Raw genomic sequence first — 20,110 nt, forward strand, 5'->3', positions numbered from 1 at the left:
GCCTGACAAAACGCTGCTTGAAATCGGATGATTTTGCATCTGTGAATGAGGCCATTTGAATAAACTATATTACTCGACTTTCCTGAAAGTATGATATCTTCTTAGGAAAACATGATGAAAAACAGGTGAAGTGACTATGAGTTTATATACTGAACTTTGTAATTATGAAAACGTGTAGATTTAATATATATAAACATATTAATGTAAAATTCAAAACAACAGTCTTTTAATGCAAAAACCTTTTCAAAACCCCAACTTTTATGGGAAAACCGTAAAATTAAATACCAAGAAACCCAAGGGACAAAATATTGAAATTCAAAGAACAAAAGCAGATTATGAAAATTACAATTAAACGATTCATTTTCCATGTAAACGCGTTTTTTAAACTCTATAAAAAACCGATGATTAGTTTTGATTCAAAATATCAACAACTCGTCCTACAAATCACTTTCTGTCAAAAATAGTTCCAAATCAGAAAACCTACAAAAAATCTACGTGGCAAAGTTCAGTTTCTACCACTGGTCAGACACCAACGATCTTAAAACACAATTCTCGATGTGGTCACTCAAAGAACAAAGAACAGACCAAGAACTAAACAGGAAAGTCGACATAATCAACAACACTAATAACAACAAAATCTGGAACAACATAGCATTGCTCGATGAAGTCCTCCACTCTCCTCCATCAGACTTCCAGAAGAATGCAGAAGAGTTTCTTACACAACTTCTAGAACAGGATCAGAAAATCTGCAACATGCTAACTGACCTGAAATTAAAAAGAGAGCATGAAATCACATGGAGAAAGGCTAGAGTCTACGAAATCTTAACAAGTGTTAACCATAGCGTGTAATACTTTATAAATATTTCATTAAATTCCTATTTTTCTCTGTAGTACTTCATTTTAATAATATAAACATGCGTCTTAACAGTTAATAAAAAATAAGAAACAAATCTATTGCAAATTTTCATGATGTTGCAACTCTCCCATCAAAGAATGTAACACATTGCAACTTCTCACGATGTTGCAACAATTATATTGCAACATCGATATTGAAAGGTTGATGTTTGATGGCCAACATCATTGAAACGACGATGTTGGAACAATGATACCGGAACGATAACATGTAAACAAAATCATCAAACATTCGAACAAAGAAGTGTAATCGGAGAATAGCGGCTGAATCACGAGAAACATGCATTTGAGAGAGAGAGAGAGAGAGAGAGAGACGCTTGCAGATATCAGCGAGAAAGATTTGAATGTGGAGCCAGATAATTATGTCTTATTTATAGAATTTTGAATATGGTTTGAATTTTGAATGTGGAGCCAGAATTTGAATTGGGAACAAATGTTGATTAGAGAGAGTAATTAATTGAAAAAGATGATATGTTATATATCTGGAGCCACTGTAATTTTGAATTTTGAATTTGGAGCCATAAAAATATTGAATCGTCAGAGGTTTTGAAGTTTGAATTTTTAATCATCAGTGGTTTGGTTACAGTGGTTTGATTACATTCATTTGAATGGGTAGACCTTTGAATGGACATTGGTTTTTATTACAGTGGCTTGAATGTGTCAGTGGTTCGTATTATAACATAGATTTTGAATGGGCAGACGTTTAGAATCTAAATGTGGGCCAACTTTGAATTTTAAACTCTTTTAATATTAGGCTTTATGATGTAATATTGAGATAAGAAAAGCCTTGTTGGACACCCTCTCCTACTGACACATCAGCTTTTCTTATGTCACTTGGATTTTTTCCTTTTATAGAAAGTAGAGATAGATGATGTTTTATATACACAACTTCTTTTGCTTTCTTTTTTGTCTTTATCTATAATAAAGGAAATGTAAAATTAATTTGGGTATTTAAAGTATGGATGAGCAAATGGTATCAAATCCTGTAATCAAACTATAATGAAGGAATGGTAGCATGTAAAATTAACTTGGATATTTAAAGTATGGATGAGTAAATGGTATCAAATCATGTAATTAAACAGGTATCGAATTACTATACCAAATCATTTTCTTTACCAGTTTGGTACCCACCTTTTGGCGTTTTCAGAATCGTTACTTTCGGTTCGGCACTGGTCTGGCACCATACCTGTATTTACTGGTTATTACCTTCAAATGTGATAGCGTATCGTACTGAGCATTTTCGGTAATAATACCTAATTTCGATGATTTTCGAGATCAGTATTTTCGGTGCTGTTATCGGTACCGAGCTCATCCATATTTTAATTTGTTAGTACCGTAATAACTGAAATGATAACAACTAAATTTCCAACGTGTAGGGCGTGTGGATCCTGCTTTTATATATTAAATTATTTAAAATTGCCCTTTTTAGAACGGAGTGACTACCATTACTAAGTCATTTTTATCCATGTTTTGACATTCGGTATCTGCTTGTCGTTGTCGGCACACATTTTTGCAGACGTTGAATCCCCGCCGCAACGCGCGAGCAGAAAATCAACTAGTTATTATTAGAAAATAAAAACAATGAGGAGATGTCACAATCCCTCCCACTTAAAATCATGAAATACACTCACGGACGGCTCATATACTAATGATGTGTTAGATGCATGTGATCTATGAACTATTTGGGTATCAAGTTTATATCACTAACTAAGGCTAAAGGGTGTGGGGAACATGATTTGGGTCATTAATGCCACATAGGATCATTATTGGATTCATATACCATCCCCTTGTATCATTCACCATGGTTGGCATGGATTAAACCATGGCAACCATGAGCCTCCTTTCCTTTTTTAATGTTTCCTTTTCCTTTTCACAAAAATAAATTAAAATAAGAAAATAGTTTTTTGGGTCATGACCACACCCTTAGGGTAGTGATTTTGGATGATGGATTAGAAGTGAGTGACATGGCGCTGATGTGGAGGGTCATGATAACCATTAGGGTCATGACCACACCCTATAGCCTAATGCAGTGACACAATGTGATAGAGGCGCACTCTCAGCACACTCTCTTCTTACAAAAGACCTTGGGTTTAATTTCTTGTCCCTCTTCTCTCTCAGTCTCTCAGCCAAACCACATTTCACCCCTTTCTTTTTTATTTTTATTTTTCTTATTTTTAATGTTTTTTTGAATTTTTTTCCTTATTTTCTTTGTTTTATTATTTATTTTAGTTTCCTATTTATTTACGTATTTTTTTATTTAATTTTATGATTAATGTTTTGTTTTACTTGAATTTATAAAATAGACCATTATGATTCGTTTTTAAAATAGCTCTTGTGTTTCTCGACGCTTATTTTCACCACAACATAATTTTGTAACGTGGTTGTCTCTCAGATTCCGAACATACCCTTAAGACAAGCTTATTTTTATCTGCGTTCTGTGTATTTTTTTTTGCAAAACCAACCCAACACGAAAGACGGGTAATCATGTTTTTTATCAGCGACTCGATTTTTAAAAATAACCAGTCGCGTTTCGGATACATCGTAACAGAAATTGGTATCTAAGGTCAACACGATCTTCATAAACGAAGAGGCTGAGATGATCGAGCATGTAACAATTAGAAGCATTGTACAAAAATCTGTAAAAAGACATGATGAAAATGATTACCACGTGTTTTTTATTATCTTCAGGTATCAAATTATGCCATCTATATTCAACTGTTTAGTAATTTATATACATGAAATTACATGAACATCATGCATATTGATATTGTAACCTCAAAAAGATCGTAAGATAGATTACTCATCGCTTGTTACTGGTACCATTTCATACTCGACATGTTCCTGGAACCTCTTTGGTAGCATAAACCGACCACCAAAACATTGCTGCAAGAAAACGATCACTGCAAACACCAAGCCTCCACAAACAATTACAATATCCCAAGAAGGTGAGTAAAGTTGTGCTCTCGGATTTGCATAAATATATAGCCTATCAAACTGATGGCTCATATACTTTTGACCCATGTATAGATCATACACATGAGGCAATAATCGGACGAATGTGGTCCCTATATAAAACGAACAACTTAAAGCATTTCCTTTTGAATTCTGGAAAATGTGGAGTGTTAGTTGTGGGAATAGGAAACCATCAACAGTTAATCCAGCATAAGACCTCAAATCAATCCAGACGGAACGTTGACTTTGACTTTGACTTTCAAAAGGTTGACTTGCAATAGTGTTGTTAGTGTTGTTCCGGTTTACTAACAACATTGCTAACCCACCGATAATATACATAGGTAAACATATGAAAAGTGTCCGTATCTCATGAATCCATTGATTCTTTTTTGCAATCCATGTTAACTGAAGAAGACGGGATTGCAAAACGAAAGCCACCAATGTCATTATCCTCGCAGTTACCTCGTTCACTTTAAGCAATTCATTACTACTAATCGGTCCATTTTGCTCATATCTAGTGTTTAGTACTAGAGGAACCATGTGCCCGAGAGTAAGAATCAACATCATCAAGACCGATATGAAATTAACCATTTCAGGCCTCTTCTTCAAATGAAATACTTGTCGTCCTGAAAACACGCACATAAGTGTGTCCAAAATCAAAACCATGATGATATTCTAATCAATTTCCCATATTGATTCTTCAGTTTCGGAGTATGTGATTGAAACGATACTGAGACTCGAGAAATACAAAACATCGTTTTCATCACGTAGGCTCTCAATACGTCCCTTTGTTAAACTTTCCTTACCTCGTGGAAATTGGAATTCCACCAGAATTTCACAGTCAAAGGAAGCGTTTTTCAAGTTTCGACAACCAACCATACAAATTTGTCCCATTTCATCGTTATAAACCCCTTCCGCAGATATCTCCACTCTATAATCATCAGTAGAGGATAGATTTAGTGACGAAATCCTGCTTCTTGAAATGGAACTAGTGTTCAGCATAAAACTGATCTCATAGACTGGACATTTGTAAGTGATGGTCGAAATATTTGCTGCTGGTGCCGGGGATGCCGCATCCTGCCAAAAGTTTGGATTCACAATTGTGTAACCGTTGAAACCACGACTTCCCACAAAGAGAGCGACTGCAGAACCTCTTGAAACCATATTCTTATGTTTGACAAACATGTCAACGCCATAATACAATGATTGATACTTGCCCCTAGATACTTGTCCCCGATACGCTTCTTTTTCGGGCAAATATGTCTTACTTTCTCCATTTGTGTATATTCATACTTCAACCCAATAATCTCCTAGCTATGATCAAAGCTTTGAAACTTAGCCATTCTAAACGAACCCAAATCATCTGTTAATTTGGTGGTCCAAATCTGACCCTTGGTGGTATGCGTTTTCGTGATTGACCGAACATCAGGGAACCACAAAGTCAACCTAATGGAGCAATCACCAACATGGGCACTGCCCAAAGGATCACTTTGGTTCAAGATATGACAAGCAACAATGCATAACTCATCTTCTCTACCATTCCAAGTTCCTTCTCCAATTAATGATATGTCGGGTCGGAAAGATTGATCATATGCAGTAAACCTTCTGTCTTGAAATTCTACTAGAAAACGAATTTCATTGTTTTGCCGAGAACATTGAATCCCGTACAATGACATGAAAGTAGGCAAGTAGCCATTATCTTGACCAAATAAAGAACAATTTTTACAATTACTTGAATACTCCAACTTGTAAGTTGTGAATCTTTGCTCGAAAATCAAGCATACATCAAGAGATTTCATATTAGCTACTGAATCTTGCAGTGTATAGCTGTATCTAAATGGATCCACTCGAGGAAATCCCATCATCGAAATTGGGTCAAAGTAATCGAGATCTTTAGGAGAAGCTAAACTCTCCAAGATTCCACTCACTAAACTGTTATTCAAATTTATGCGTTGAGCGAATTTAAGCTTAAGAACAACATTTAGTTTAAGTGGATTACCTTCTTTTGTTGACCCACGAGCTGATCCGACCATACAAAGCTTACTTGTAGACACTGACCAGAACCCATCTAGATAAAACACTAACATTTTCCGTGTATTATTAGACTTGATATCAGTAACATTGGAGGGATAACCTGCATATGATGGAAAGAAACTTAACCGGGCCTGCATTTTGTATGTGTCAACAACGTTTGTCTTGAATATGTTATGCGTGGCTTGAAAGAAGATGGACCGTCGCCATTGGGGATCTTGATCAAGAATGTTTTGACCGCCTGTGTAATTGCTAGTTATACGTTCTAGTAACGAGAATCCCGTGAGGATTCTATTAGTAGGAGTGGCTTCGGGTGCATAAGAATGACAATGTTCGGAGTAGGAGATTGAAGATGTAGAAAAGGCTTTTAAAGTAAAGACAATGAAGAAGATGAAAAAATGGAATAAGAGTGAAGGAGTCATGGCTGCAATGCAAGATTTTAGATGGTTTGACATGGTTTTGATATCATGTGATGAGGTTTATAATTTTTTTTTAATAAAAAAGCAATTTCATTCCAATCATCATAGCAAATTACATAAGGATAGCAGGTAGACGAGCAACAAACTGCGCCGCCATCCCTTTTTGAATAGAAAACCCTAATCTACTAAAAACAAAGCCTCGCCCCTGAGGGGTCGAAAAGTTGCTAGACCAGTGGGTATGGGAGGCTCATCCCCATGAGGATGGGCCGCCACGTCACCGCCACGTAGGAGAGGCTTGGAGAGGATGGACCTACGGGGGTGGGGGATGAACCCCTTTATATATATATATATGTATGTATGTATAGATGTGTGTGTGTGTGAGGAGAGAGGAAGTTGGCCCGTCATCATCGGCTTGGGGAGGATAATTTGGACGGGGCTGGGACGGCGACGGGGATGGGGGTGGTCTTTTTGGGGCGGCGGCGGGAGGACGGGCCGGAGGACGGAGCCCATACCTTCCGGTCTTATAAAACTTATTAAATCTATTAGAAAGTCTGACAAGATTTGATTAATATGCGTCAAGTGTATTTAGATAATCATTTAGGATATGTTTGACAATTTGCATTAACTGTCATCTTACATGTTCTTCTGTATTCGAATATATTCGAATCGAAATATAGAGATATCCTAGTTACTTCGTTATGCTATTGGATTTATGTGGAGCCAGAAATTATTTGATGGGGGTTGAATAATAGTGGCGGACCCAGAAATTATTTGATAGGGGTGTGGATGAGGTGTTCAACCATAGTTTCAAGGGGTGCGGTCGGATTTTTTACCTAAAATATTTACTAATTTTTTTTTCAAGAGGTGCGGCCGCCCACCATGGCCAAAGAGTAGGTCCATGTCACACCCCAACCAATGGCGGAAACATCGGGATGAGACGAAGTGTGAAGATTGCTAGAGACATCATAACGCTATTTGTGACAATATTTTAATAATCCCAATTTCATTTCATAACTTCAAATAGTCAACATTACATAAACTCAAATGACAACAAGTTCCAAAAGAAATACATAACAACATAAGCAAAATCTGATACAACATATTAACCTAAACGTCTATATGTGTATCTAGGCATCAACGCTACTTCTTTTTATAGCATCGTCATCATCAACCTGTAACATGTTTAAAAATACAATTCAATGCAAAAGCAAAGGCGAGTATACAAGTTTGATACGTACATAGCAAAAGATAAGTTTTAAACAATTCCTCATAGCAAGCATGTGATTCAAGATAAACATTTAAACATGGTATGTGTCTAACATATCAAACCAAGGAAACGCAATATGCTCATAACATTACCGAGATAAAGGGGCGGGTCGTTAATCCTATAGCGCTACATATGTCACGGTTTGGCTCGTACGAAGTTAATGATAAATTCAACACATAAGATAATCCAAGTTTAAAGCATCAAGCCATCACGTATACAAGCATGTTATAGGAATGTTCATGTGTTTAAGCAAAATGTTCATGTGTAAGTTTGTTGATAGATAAAACATGTTACACCCCAAAAGTGATAAAAGTAAAAAGGGGGAATACGAGTATACTCACGGTGGTTGCAAGCTTTCCTACTTGAAATCCCGCGAGTGAGTTGGTGGATGGATTAATTCGGAGCACCTTGTCCTTCTACACGAGGCAAACAAGGTGTGTGAGTTTGGCGTTTACGGAAGATTATAGATTCGGAGTTTAATTTGTATAGAAAATAACTTATGTAAAAATAATCATCTTGTACACATAACCCTTGTTCTTGACACTATTAGAACTCAAGAGAGTTGGTATGATTTCATGGATTCAAAGATCCATTAGAGTCGTAACAAGAGCATGGTCATAGATGATGTAACATATTCTTGACAAGTAACTATTAAGTTACCATCAAGTTTAGTTACTTAGGTATATATGTATGTACATAGAATAGCTTATATATTTTATAGATTACAAGTCTTATGATTCAAGCATGAGGTAGGAGATTAATGTCTCTATTTAGGCACCTCTTTGTGTCATAGAGTTCATACATGAGGTAGGAAGAACAAGCTTCCATTTAGGCACCTCTATTGTTCACCACTACACTTGTTGTTATAGACAACAAGGAGGGTCACGAACATACAAGTATTATGGTATTAACAACATCTAAACTATAGCAAAACATCAAGTAATGAGTGGATTCTTATGAAGGATAGCCCAAGCTAGTCCAACCATCACACATTCATCAAGTTTCATACTTGAACACTACTTGTGGGTAAAACCCTAATTAAAAACAGGAAGTTTATGAGGTTTTAACCCCTGATTTAGATGTCTCAACCATGTTTTTAAGCTTAACCAACCATAAGAGGGGTTGTAAGCATTAGGACATTGGCTTGAGTTGTGTTAAACACAAGTTGGATGAAGTTTGCATAAGATGTAACAAAACAGAAAGTTTTTGGTCAATTTCGGAGCAATTTTAGGTCTGATTTCTCCATGGAGAAGTCAAGGAATCAAACTCCATGATTAACCAAGCAAATAGGAAGAAGAATCAAGTGTTTTCATCAAGAAATGAGCAAGTTATACCAAGTTTAGTGCAAATGTGTGAATCTGTCCGAAAATGCAGATTCTTGCTTGAATTGGAGAGTGTTTTGGTGAGATTTGAGAGTGGTGAAAGTGTCCAAGTGCTTGGAGGAGCTTGGGTATTTATAGGGAGGTGATTAGGGTTGTTTAGAGGTGATTACAAGAGCCAAAACACGGTTTAAACTCAAAAATCCCGCTCAAAATGGTGGCTGGTCGCGACTGTCCAAGGGTTCTGCAGATACGAGCCTCACGCGGCCCGCCTGGGATATCCAGGCTAGTGGACGCGGGCCGCGCGCCACCTGGTTCTGGCAAATAAGTTTCATTTTTACAATTTTGGCCCCTATAGTTGTGTAGTTGATGATTTATGATGTTTTAAGGGCCATTCTTGTCACAAACGCATAGATTAAGGTATGTTTATGCATGAGGAATATAAACCAAGTATAATCGAGCGTATAAGTATCAATTCAAGTGTCGTTCTTGTTTAAAACACGTTCAAAGCATAAGTTTAGTTAAATTGCAAGTTCACACATAGTTTCCAAGAGAAATGATCAAACATAGATTGATTCACGAAGTTGGACATACGAGCTTAATTAGAGTGCGTACAACGTATACATAGCAAAATACCAATTCCATTAATGATCCAAGTCTCGATTTGATAAAGATTACAAAGAAAGGAAATGATTACAAGAATACAAGGTTTCCAAAAATAGATTACGAACAAAACCTTCTATAAATGGAAAGTACAAAATAGCCGGGCGTTACAGTCTCCCCTCCTTTAGGAAATTTCGTCCCGAAATTTAGGAAGACGTAGGGAAAAGATGAGGATATTTCGACTTCATTTCGCTTTCGAGCTCCCAAGTAAATTCAGCGCCACGTTTTCCTTCCCATCGAACTTTGACAATAGGAATTCGACTGCGCCTCAATTGCTTGGTTCCTTGGTCCATGATCTCGACCGGTTTTTCCACAAAGTGAAGCGTTTCGTTGACTTGCATGTCTTCGAGAGGAACGTGGAGTCCTTCGTCAGCTAGACATTTCTTTAAGTTGGACACGTGGAAGACAGGGTGTACATTGCTGAGTTCTTCGGCCAGGTCCAGTCTATACGCAACCTCGCTAATCCTCTCGAGAATTTTGAAAGGACCAACGTAGCGAGGTGCGAGTTTCCCTTTCTTGCCAAATCGAACCACGCCCTTCCAAGGGGATACATTGAGAAGCACGAAGTCACCTATCTCGAATTCCATAGGTTTGCGTCCTTTGTCAGCGTAACTCTTTTGTCGGCTCCTGGCTTTCAATAAGTTGTCTCGAACCTGTAAAATCTTGTCCGTCGTCTCTTGTATAGCTCGGGACCGGTGATTTGGGCTTGACCAATCTCGTGCCAACAAATAGGCGAACGGCACTTGTGACCATACAATGCTTCGAAAGGTGCCATTTGAATACTCGCGTGATAACTGTTATTGTACGAGAATTCGACCAAGGGCAAGTGTGAATCCCAGTTGCCACCAAAATCTATTACGCATGAACGAAGCATATCCTCTAAGGTTTGGATAGTACGCTCGGTTTGACCGTCAGTCTGAGGATGGAAGGCAGTGCTAAGGTTGAGTTTAGTGCCCATAGCAGATTGAAAAGTTTGCCAGAGACGAGACGTAAAACGAGCATCACGATCAGAAATGATGTCAATGGGAATACCATGACGACAGATTATCTCCTTCATGTAGACCTTAGCCAATTTCTCGACTTTGAAATCTTCACGAATAGGGAGGAAGTGAGCTGACTTGGTCAATCGATCAACGATTACCCAAATGCTGTCATGACCAGCAGTAGTGCGAGGAAGCTTAGTGATAAAATCCATGGAAATGCTCTCCCATTTCCAGATAGGAATTCTTGGTTGTTTGAGTAAGCCAGAGGGACGTTGATGTTCCGCTTTCACTTTAGAACATGTGAGACATTTTGAGACGAAAGTGGCTATATCCTTCTTCATTCCAGGCCACCAATAGGATGTACGCATATCATGGTACATCTTGTCGGCACCAGGGTGAATAGAATACTTCGTGTTATGGGCCTCTTTCATCAGGAATTTGCGAAGATCGTCACGGTTGGGAATCCAGATACGATTGAGATAGTATAAAATGCCATCAGATTTGGACACGAGACTATTTTCAGCACCACATTGCATCTCGTTGTAGAGGTTACCCTCATTAACGGATGTGTACTGAGCGTTACGTATGCGATTTTGAAGATCGTGGACGAGTTGGAAACAACGAATACTTTTGACATGAGTTTTACGACTAAGAGCATCGGCTACTACATTCGCTTTACCTGGGTGGTATTTGATTTCGCAATCGTAGTCGTTTAACAATTCCACCCAATGACGTTGACGCATGTTTAGTTCCTTTTGGTTGAAGATGTGTTGAAGGCTCTTATGGTCGGTGAAGACCACACATTTAGTACCATAAAGGTAGTGTCGCCAAATCTTCAATGCAAAAACGACTGCACCAAGTTCAAGGTCGTGGGTAGTATAGTTTTTCTCATGAATTTTGAGTTGTCTCGATGCGTAAGCGATAACCTTGTCACGTTGCATAAGGACACAACCAAGGCCAAGGTTTGAAGCGTCGCAATACACGACAAAATCATTGTTACCATCAGGAAGCGTTAGGATAGGAGCATTGCAAAGCATATTCTTGAGCGTTTGAAAGGATTCCTCTTGTTCGGGACCCCAAACAAAAGGTCTCTCTTTTTGAGTCAAGGAGGTCAAAGGAACAGTGATTTTTGAAAAGTTGGAGATAAAACGACGATAGTAACCAGCAAGACCAAGAAACGAGCGAATTTCAGACGGAGATTTAGGTGCGATCCAATTTTTCACAGCTTCGATTTTAGCGGGGTCAACGTGAATTCCAAGTTCATTGACAGTATGACCAAGGAATTGAACCTCTTTTAGCCAAAATTCACACTTGGAGAATTTGGCGTATAGACGTTCAGCACGAAGGAGTTCAAGGATCAGGTGCAAGTGTCGCTTATGCTCTTCTTGCGTCTTGGAATAGATGAGAATATCGTCGATGAAGACGATCACAAAACGGTCCAAGTATGCTTTGCACACGCGGTTCATTAAATCCATGAAAACAGCAGGTGCGTTTGTCAAACCGAAGGGCATGACCACGAACTCGTAATGACCATAACGTGTACGGAAAGCGGTTTTAGGTACATCTTCTTCAAGTACTCGAAGTTGATGATACCCAGAACGAAGATCGATCTTTGAAAAGCAGGTTGCGCCTTGAAATTGATCGAAGAGGTCATCAATGCGAGGAAGAGGGTATCGGTTTTTGATGGTAAGCTTGTTGAGCTCACGATAGTCAATACACATACGAAATGACCCATGTTTCTTTTTGACAAACAAAACGGGAGCGCCCCAAGGAGAAGTACTAGGGCGTATAAAGCCTTTGTCAAGAAGCTCTTGAAGTTGACTCGAGAGCTCTTGCATCTTAGAGGGTGCTAAACGATAGGGAGACTTAGCGACAGGCGTAGCGCCAGGCACTAAGTCGATGCGAAAATCGACAGAACGAGCAGGAGGCGGACTAGGAAGATCGTCGAGAAATACATCCGGAAAGTCGCGTACAACAGGAACGTCGCTTATGCTTGGGCCTTTGTCCTTCTTTTCCACAATGTGGGCGAGAAAGGCGAAGGTACCCTTGCGTAAGCATTTGTTTGCTTTGATACACGACATAAGCTTAAGGCCTTGAGAAGGCTTTTCACCATAGACGTGTAGAGAGTCACCGTTTGGAAGAGGTAAGCGAATAAACTTCTCGGAACAGACAACTTCAGCACGAACTTGCCTAAGCCAGTCCATACCTACTATGACGTCGAAACTACCCATTTGCATAGGTATGAGATCGATTGAAAACGTATGATCGTTTAGAATCAACGAGCAGTTGGAGAGAACAGTATTGACAACGACGGTTTTACCATTAGCGACTTCGACAGCGAAAGATTTTGGCAACTTAGAGCGTTTACACTTGAGCAAGGACTCGAATTCTAACAACAGAAAACTTTTATCGGCACCAGTATCAAATATGCATGAAGCATAGACATGGTTAACGAGAAACATACCAGTAATGACGTCGTTCGCGTTTTGAGCCTGAGCAGTGGTGAGAAGGAAGGCTCGACCTCTAGCGGGTTCTTGGACTTGTTGCTGTTGTTGTTGAGGCTGCGGTTGCTGCTGTCGAGGCTGGTATCGTTGAGGGCACACGTTGGCCATATGGTTGGTATCACCACACGTGTAGCATGCTCGCGCAGGGGCGACTTGATTCGGAGCTAAAAGGGCTTGGTTTTGGTGGGCATGAGGTGGGAAGCGGCAATATGGAGCGGTATGCCCACCTCGACCACACTTGTCGCACTTTCGACATTGAGCGTTTGGAGGGTGGTGATACTGGCATTTGCCACACTTCGGTTGCGTTCCAGTATAAACCTTGCGTTCATTGTTGGCAAAAGCAGGCACGGTTTGAAGGGGTTGTGGATTTGGCGGAGTGACGACCGCACAATTTTGGCTCGAAGCCTTCCGCTTCTTGCCTTGGTTTTTCTTAGACGACTGGGAGGGTTTGGGCTCATCAGGAGAGTCAATTGTAGCTTGGCGTGCACTCTTTGTTGAAACCTTGTCAAAGGTTCCATGAAGAACGCAGTTGTTGTTGAGTTCGGTGGCTATACGAAAAGCATCTTTAATGGTTTGGGGATTAGCAGAGGCAAGGTGGTTTGTCAGGGAAGGTGCAACACAACGGACGAATTTGGCTACGGTTTTGGGAACGGTTTCAACTTGTCCAGGGCAGAGAACACTGAGCTATTTAAAGCGTGTAATCAGGCCATCCATGTCACTCCCCTTCTGAGTAAGGTTCCAAAATTCGTTCTCCAATTTTTGGAGTTCATGAGGGGGACAGAAGTGGTCTTTCATGAGTTGTTTGAGATCGTCCCAAGGCATAGCATGTGCGACCTCGTTTCCTCTTTTATTACGTTCAGTCGTCCACCACTCAAGTGCCTTTTCACGGAACACCCCAGTTGCATTCAAGGTTCTTAGTTCGTCAGGGCAACCACTTTGCAAGAAGGTAAGCTCGATGCCATCAAACCAGTTCATCATGGCGGTAGCGCCATTCTTGCCAGTAAATTCTAAGGGTTTACAAGCCATGAATTGCTTAAATTGGAAGGTTGGTTTGGGTTTGACTGCCTTTGAGTCAACAGAACCATGTGGTGAATCGGTTTGAATCTTGCTAACGATGTCGGGTAGGACTTTAGCAAATTGCTTGGCCATAAATTTCATGCAATCTTTTTGAGACATGGCGGTGGAAGTTGAACCCTTCTTTGACTTTTGCTTCTTGGAAGAGCGAGACGACATCTAAAAGATTGAAAAAGAGAAGGAAAGGATGAGACTTGATCATTAATTGAATATAAGGTTTGTGTATGTAAAAGCAAGTAAATGTTCATGTACCAAGTAAAGTTCACATAGAGCATAAGTTTCCACATGCATTCAACAAGTATAACACATAAGTTGCGTAAAGAGGGTATAAAATTAGTTTGTTCACAAGAATTATTATTGTTTGTGATTGCGGTAACGTGCGAAATGATTAAAACGACATTTCGAAATGAATGAACGTTCAAGTATAAAATCACATATAAATTGAGATACATAAAAGAGAGGCTCAATAAAACATAGGATTGTTTCGGGTAGAGAAACGTCGACAATTCCAAAGCGGGTCGAAAGTCCTTTCGATTTAGAGATATTGTGCTTTGGCCTATAAGTAAGATACTCTCGTCGAGAAGCGATTAACGGTATCTTACCCTTCCGGTTACTACACATCTCTAAATGGTTGGAACATTCGGGACTTTGGCGAGAATAAAAATCAAGGAATGGGACTTAATCGACAAGATGCGGGTTTCACCCCTAACTTGACGATCTCGTACCCTAAATGTGGTTGGTACTTGTCGGCCAAAAATAAAATTTTGACACTTTGACAAGGGTCCACTAGAGTTGAAATGGAAATTACCATTAAGTTGTGGATGTCACTCCTAGCTTAATGGTGAAATTTCGTGCAAAAATAGATTAAAGGTAGAGTGAGAGTCGTTTACCAAATTGTGGGTTTCACGCCTATTTTGGTAAAGTTGTCTCGTTGATGTTACAAGAGTATAAAATAGCATAAGTGTATTCGTGTTAGCCTTAGGAAAGGCGCATAAATTTAATAACAAGAAGTGTAGCTAGGAAGCATGCATGGTAGAGTACAAAAGTTTTAAACAACAAATAAGAGACAAAGTTCCTAAAACTATAGACTAGGGCAAAAGCATAGCAATTTTCTTAATTCCCTATAGTTATGGCTCTGATACCAATCTGTCACACCCCAACCAATGGCGGAAACATCGGGATGAGACGAAGTGTGAAGATTGCTAGAGACATCATAACGCTATTTGTGACAATATTTTAATAATCCCAATTTCATTTCATAACTTCAAATAGTCAACATTACATAAACTCAAATGACAACAAGTTCCAAAAGAAATACATAACAACATAAGCAAAATCTGATACAACATATTAACCTAAACGTCTATATGTGTATCTAGGCATCAACGCTACTTCTTTTTATAGCATCGTCATCATCAACCTGTAACATGTTTAAAAATACAATTCAATGCAAAAGCAAAGGCGAGTATACAAGTTTGATACGTACATAGCAAAAGATAAGTTTTAAACAATTCCTCATAGCAAGCATGTGATTCAAGATAAACATTTAAACATGGTATGTGTCTAACATATCAAACCAAGGAAACGCAATATGCTCATGACATTACCGAGATAAAGGGGCGGGTCGTTAATCCTATAGCGCTACATATGTCACGGTTTGGCTCGTACGAAGTTAATGATAAATTCAACACATAAGATTAATCCAAGTTTAAAGCATCAAGCCATCACGTATACAAGCATGTTATAGGAATGTTCATGTGTTTAAGCAAAATGTTCATGTGTAAGTTTGTTGATAGATAAAACATGTTACACCCCAAAAGTGATAAAAGTAAAAAGGGGGAATACGAGTATACTCACGGTGGTTGCAAGCTTTCCTACTTGAAATCCCGCGAGTGAGTTGGTGGATGGATTAATTCGGAGCACCTTGTCCTTCTACACGAGGCAAACAAGGTGTGTGAGTTTGGCGTTTACGGAAGATTATAGATTCGGAGTTTAATTTGTATAGAAAATAACATATGTAAAAATAATCATCTTGTACACATAACCCTTGTTCTTGACACTATTAGAACTCAAGAGAGTTGGTATGATTTCATGGATTCAAAGATCCATTAGAGTCGTAACAAGAGCATGGTCATAGATGATGTAACATATTCTTGACAAGTAACTATTAAGTTACCATCAAGTTTAGTTACTTAGGTATATATGTATGTACATAGAATAGCTTATATATTTTATAGATTACAAGTCTTATGATTCAAGCATGAGGTAGGAGATTAATGTCTCCATTTAGGCACCTCTTTGTGTCATAGAGTTCATACACGAGGTAGGAAGAACAAGCTTCCATTTAGGCACCTCTATTATTCACCACTACACTTGTTGTTATAGACAACAAGGAGGGTCACGAACATACAAGTATTATGGTATTAACAACATCTAAACTATAGCAAAACATCAAGTAATGAGTGGATTCTTATGAAGGATAGCCCAAGCTAGTCCAACCATCACACATTCATCAAGTTTCATACTTGAACACTACTTGTGGGTAAAACCCTAATTAAAAACAGGAAGTTTATGAGGTTTTAACCCCTGATTTAGATGTCTCAACCATGTTTTTAAGCTTAACCAACCATAAGAGGGGTTGTAAGCATTAGGACATTGGCTTGAGTTGTGTTAAACACAAGTTGGATGAAGTTTGCATAAGATGTAACAAAACAGAAAGTTTTTGGTCAATTTCGGAGCAATTCCAGGTCTGATTTCTCCATGGAGAAGTCAAGGAATCAAACTCCATGATTAACCAAGCAAATAGGAAGAAGAATCAAGTGTTTTCATCAAGAAATGAGCAAGTTATACCAAGTTTAGTGCAAGTGTGTGAATCTGTCCGAAAATGCAGATTCTTGCTTGAATTGGAGAGTGTTTTGGTGAGATTTGAGAGTGGTGAAAGTGTCCAAGTGCTTGGAGGAGCTTGGGTATTTATAGGGAGGTGATTAGGGTTGTTTAGAGGTAATTACAAGAGCCAAAACACGGTTTAAACTCAAAAATCCCGCTCAAAATGGTGGCTGGTCGCGACTGTCCAAGGGTTCTGCAGATACGAGCCTCACGCGGCCCGCCTGGGATATCCAGGCTAGTGGACGCGGGTCGCGCGCCACCTGGTTCTGGCAAATAAGTTTCATTTTTACAATTTTGGCCCCTATAGTTGTGTAGTTGATGATTTATGATGTTTTAAGGGCCATTCTTGTCACAAACGCATAGATTAAGGTATGTTTATGCATGAGGAATATAAACCAAGTATAATCGAGCGTATAAGTATCAATTCAAGTGTCGTTCTTGTTTAAAACACGTTCAAAGCATAAGTTTAGTTAAATTGCAAGTTCAGACATAGTTTCCAAGAGAAATGATCAAACATAGATTGATTCACGAAGTTGGACATACGAGCTTAATTAGAGTGCGTACAACGTATACATAGCAAAATACCAATTCCATTAATGATCCAAGTCTCGATTTGATAAAGATTACAAAAAAAGGAAATGATTACAAGAATACAAGGTTTCCAAAAATAGATTACGAACAAAACCTTCTATAAATGGAAAGTACAAAATAGTCGGGCGTTACAGTCCGCCCCTGTGAATGATATCAGAACTTATTATATAAGAGATTGACTTTTATTTCAACTTCAAACTAACATTTATGCTTATATTGTATTAGATTAGCCCTAGTGAATGTATTCTTTAGAGAATTTGTGTGTGTGTGTGTTTTTGCTATGTGGAAATAAAAGTCTATTATTTGATGATGTTATGTATTTAAATATTTCATGATGTATTTGGCAATATGGTTAATAAGTTTATGATCTAATGACATGTAACCTTTTTTTAGATATTACAGGTCCTGATTTAGAATATGACATGGTTTTCATGAAAAGGATGCACATTATGCATCTTACGATGTCTTTATGTTGTTGGTGTCGTAATTTAAAACGGAGTAAAAGTTATGAATGTTTTAAGTTATTTTTTATATTACGTGTAAGTCCTTCTCTTATTGTTCCATATAAAAATCTATTTGATTATATCAAATTGTTGTAGATGATATAGTAAAGGGGAGCATATATTTTTATCTCATTCTGATTGCTCTTGTGCCGTTTTTGATGTGTCATGAAAGGGAAATAGACATTCTCCCTTGCTCCTTGACTTCGTGATATCATGCAAATTGTGTGTTAAAAATAATGAATTTGACGACATAATGTCAACAAATGTTAGATTTGCATGATTTGGATGACGAGAATGCCAAGACTTATGAGTTATGCAGTTTTAAATTGGCGACACAGTGAACAACTATAAATAATGTTCGATTTGTGTCCCATATATTATACAACTTAATTTAGACAATCTATTCTTGTTACAACTATTAAAATACCTTACAGTCATTTGGAGAACGATACGTGCCTTGTCAAGTATGATACGTGAAGATTTTAGAGAGAGATTAGAGAGAGAAACTAAGAAGAAGATTCATTCAACTGATCGATAATCCTCTCATTAACAACTAACAGTTTATGTATACGACTCAACTAACAGATGCTAACAACTATTACATGACTACAAGTTCAGTCCCTCTATTTATGAAAAGTACAATTAAGTCCCTAGACTAATTGACACGTAACAATATTCCTCCCTTTAAAGAATTTTGACCTCAAAATTCCTTTATACAGCAGCAGCCTTTCATGATCACTATAAGAAACATCAATCTAGCTTTCCATCTATGCCAAATAAACCCCTGTTTATCCCTTTGTATTGTCTTATTCATAGCATTAGTAGAAATGGCATATAAGACAGTTGCATTTCCACCATTTTTATTACTGTGCACCTGGGTAAAAGAAGGATTCATAATAAAAGAAGTCTTTGATACCCCACAAATAAATCTCTGTGCACTAGCATTCACAACAATTGATGCACCAACTTCACCCATTTTAATGCAAGTTATGCCAACATACAAGTGCATCATCAATTGATTGTGTAACAAGTCAAAATCAATGTCAGTTAACATCTTTATTAGACTTACAAAACCACCCATGATTATCACCTTACAACTTGGAGTGTTCCTGTAATAATAGGCATTCATGTTCACTCCCAAAAGTAAAACTTCAGTTTTCCATTTCAACCACACGAGCCTACTTCTCCCACCTTGTCTTTTGTACTTGAATATCAGTTTAATAATCTCTGTATTACCTACCTCATCCTTAATAATCTCTTCTTTCTTGTATTTAAACATCCGTTTACTTACCAAATAAGCATGACACTTTTGAACTACAATGTTGAGATATTCAAGTTTGTTTTGACTGTTTAGAATGTAAGCAGACTCATTCCTAGTGTTCATATACCTACTTAAGGGATTCAATCCATTGCACACTTGCCCATATGCCCTATGATGGTTCCCTTTCTCGAAACCAAAAACCTGTCCAGTATCTACCCATCTAACACACATAGTGGATCCAAACTCTCTTCCTTGTCAATTTGAACACTAAATTTGGTTTCCTCAAATGTGGTCTCTTTAACTTTAAGAGAATCGTTCATTTTAATATCAAATTCTGATGAGAGAACTTTTCCAGATGTACTTAACAACCCTTTACTCACTTTTGTATGATAATCACTCAAATCCATTTCATGAGAAAGAACAAATTCCTTTTTCTTCATATTCATTTTACGAGTTGTAGGCCAACTTATTACAACTTCTTTATCATTTTCCTTCAAACTTTTCATTGAATCATCACTCCTATTTTCATTTATTTCATCTTTAATATTTTCAGGAATATTAAAGTAAGAATACTTATCTGAATCATTTTCAAAGGTGTTGTTAGAAAGATTAATATGAACCTGATGATTTTTCCCATCTTTAGTTGTCTCAGGCATTTCATCGAACACCTTTTGGCCATACAAAACAGAATTGCTTACTTCCAACTCTGATTCATCAATATCATCATACTCGCCATTTAATGACT

The 20,110-nt window shown here is 38.1% G+C and overlaps 1 protein-coding gene across 1 annotated transcript; it reads right to left on the minus strand.

Moving 5' to 3' along the window:
• Positions 1-5,174: 5,174 nt before the first annotated feature.
• Positions 5,175-6,317, minus strand: LOC110932142. The gene has a single exon (XM_022175500.1). It carries the CDS (start codon positions 6,315-6,317, stop codon positions 5,175-5,177), a length of 1,143 nt encoding a protein of 380 aa, XP_022031192.1.
• Positions 6,318-20,110: the final 13,793 nt, after the last annotated feature.

Source organism: Helianthus annuus, chromosome 3, assembly GCF_002127325.2.
Source record: "Helianthus annuus cultivar XRQ/B chromosome 3, HanXRQr2.0-SUNRISE, whole genome shotgun sequence".
In the NCBI taxonomy this organism is placed as follows: domain Eukaryota; kingdom Viridiplantae; phylum Streptophyta; class Magnoliopsida; order Asterales; family Asteraceae; genus Helianthus; species Helianthus annuus.

Coding starts and splice junctions, on each gene's coding strand:
- LOC110932142 (XM_022175500.1), bottom strand. CDS start 6,317: ATGACTCCTTCACTCTTATTCCATTTTTTCATCTTCTTCATTGTCTTT.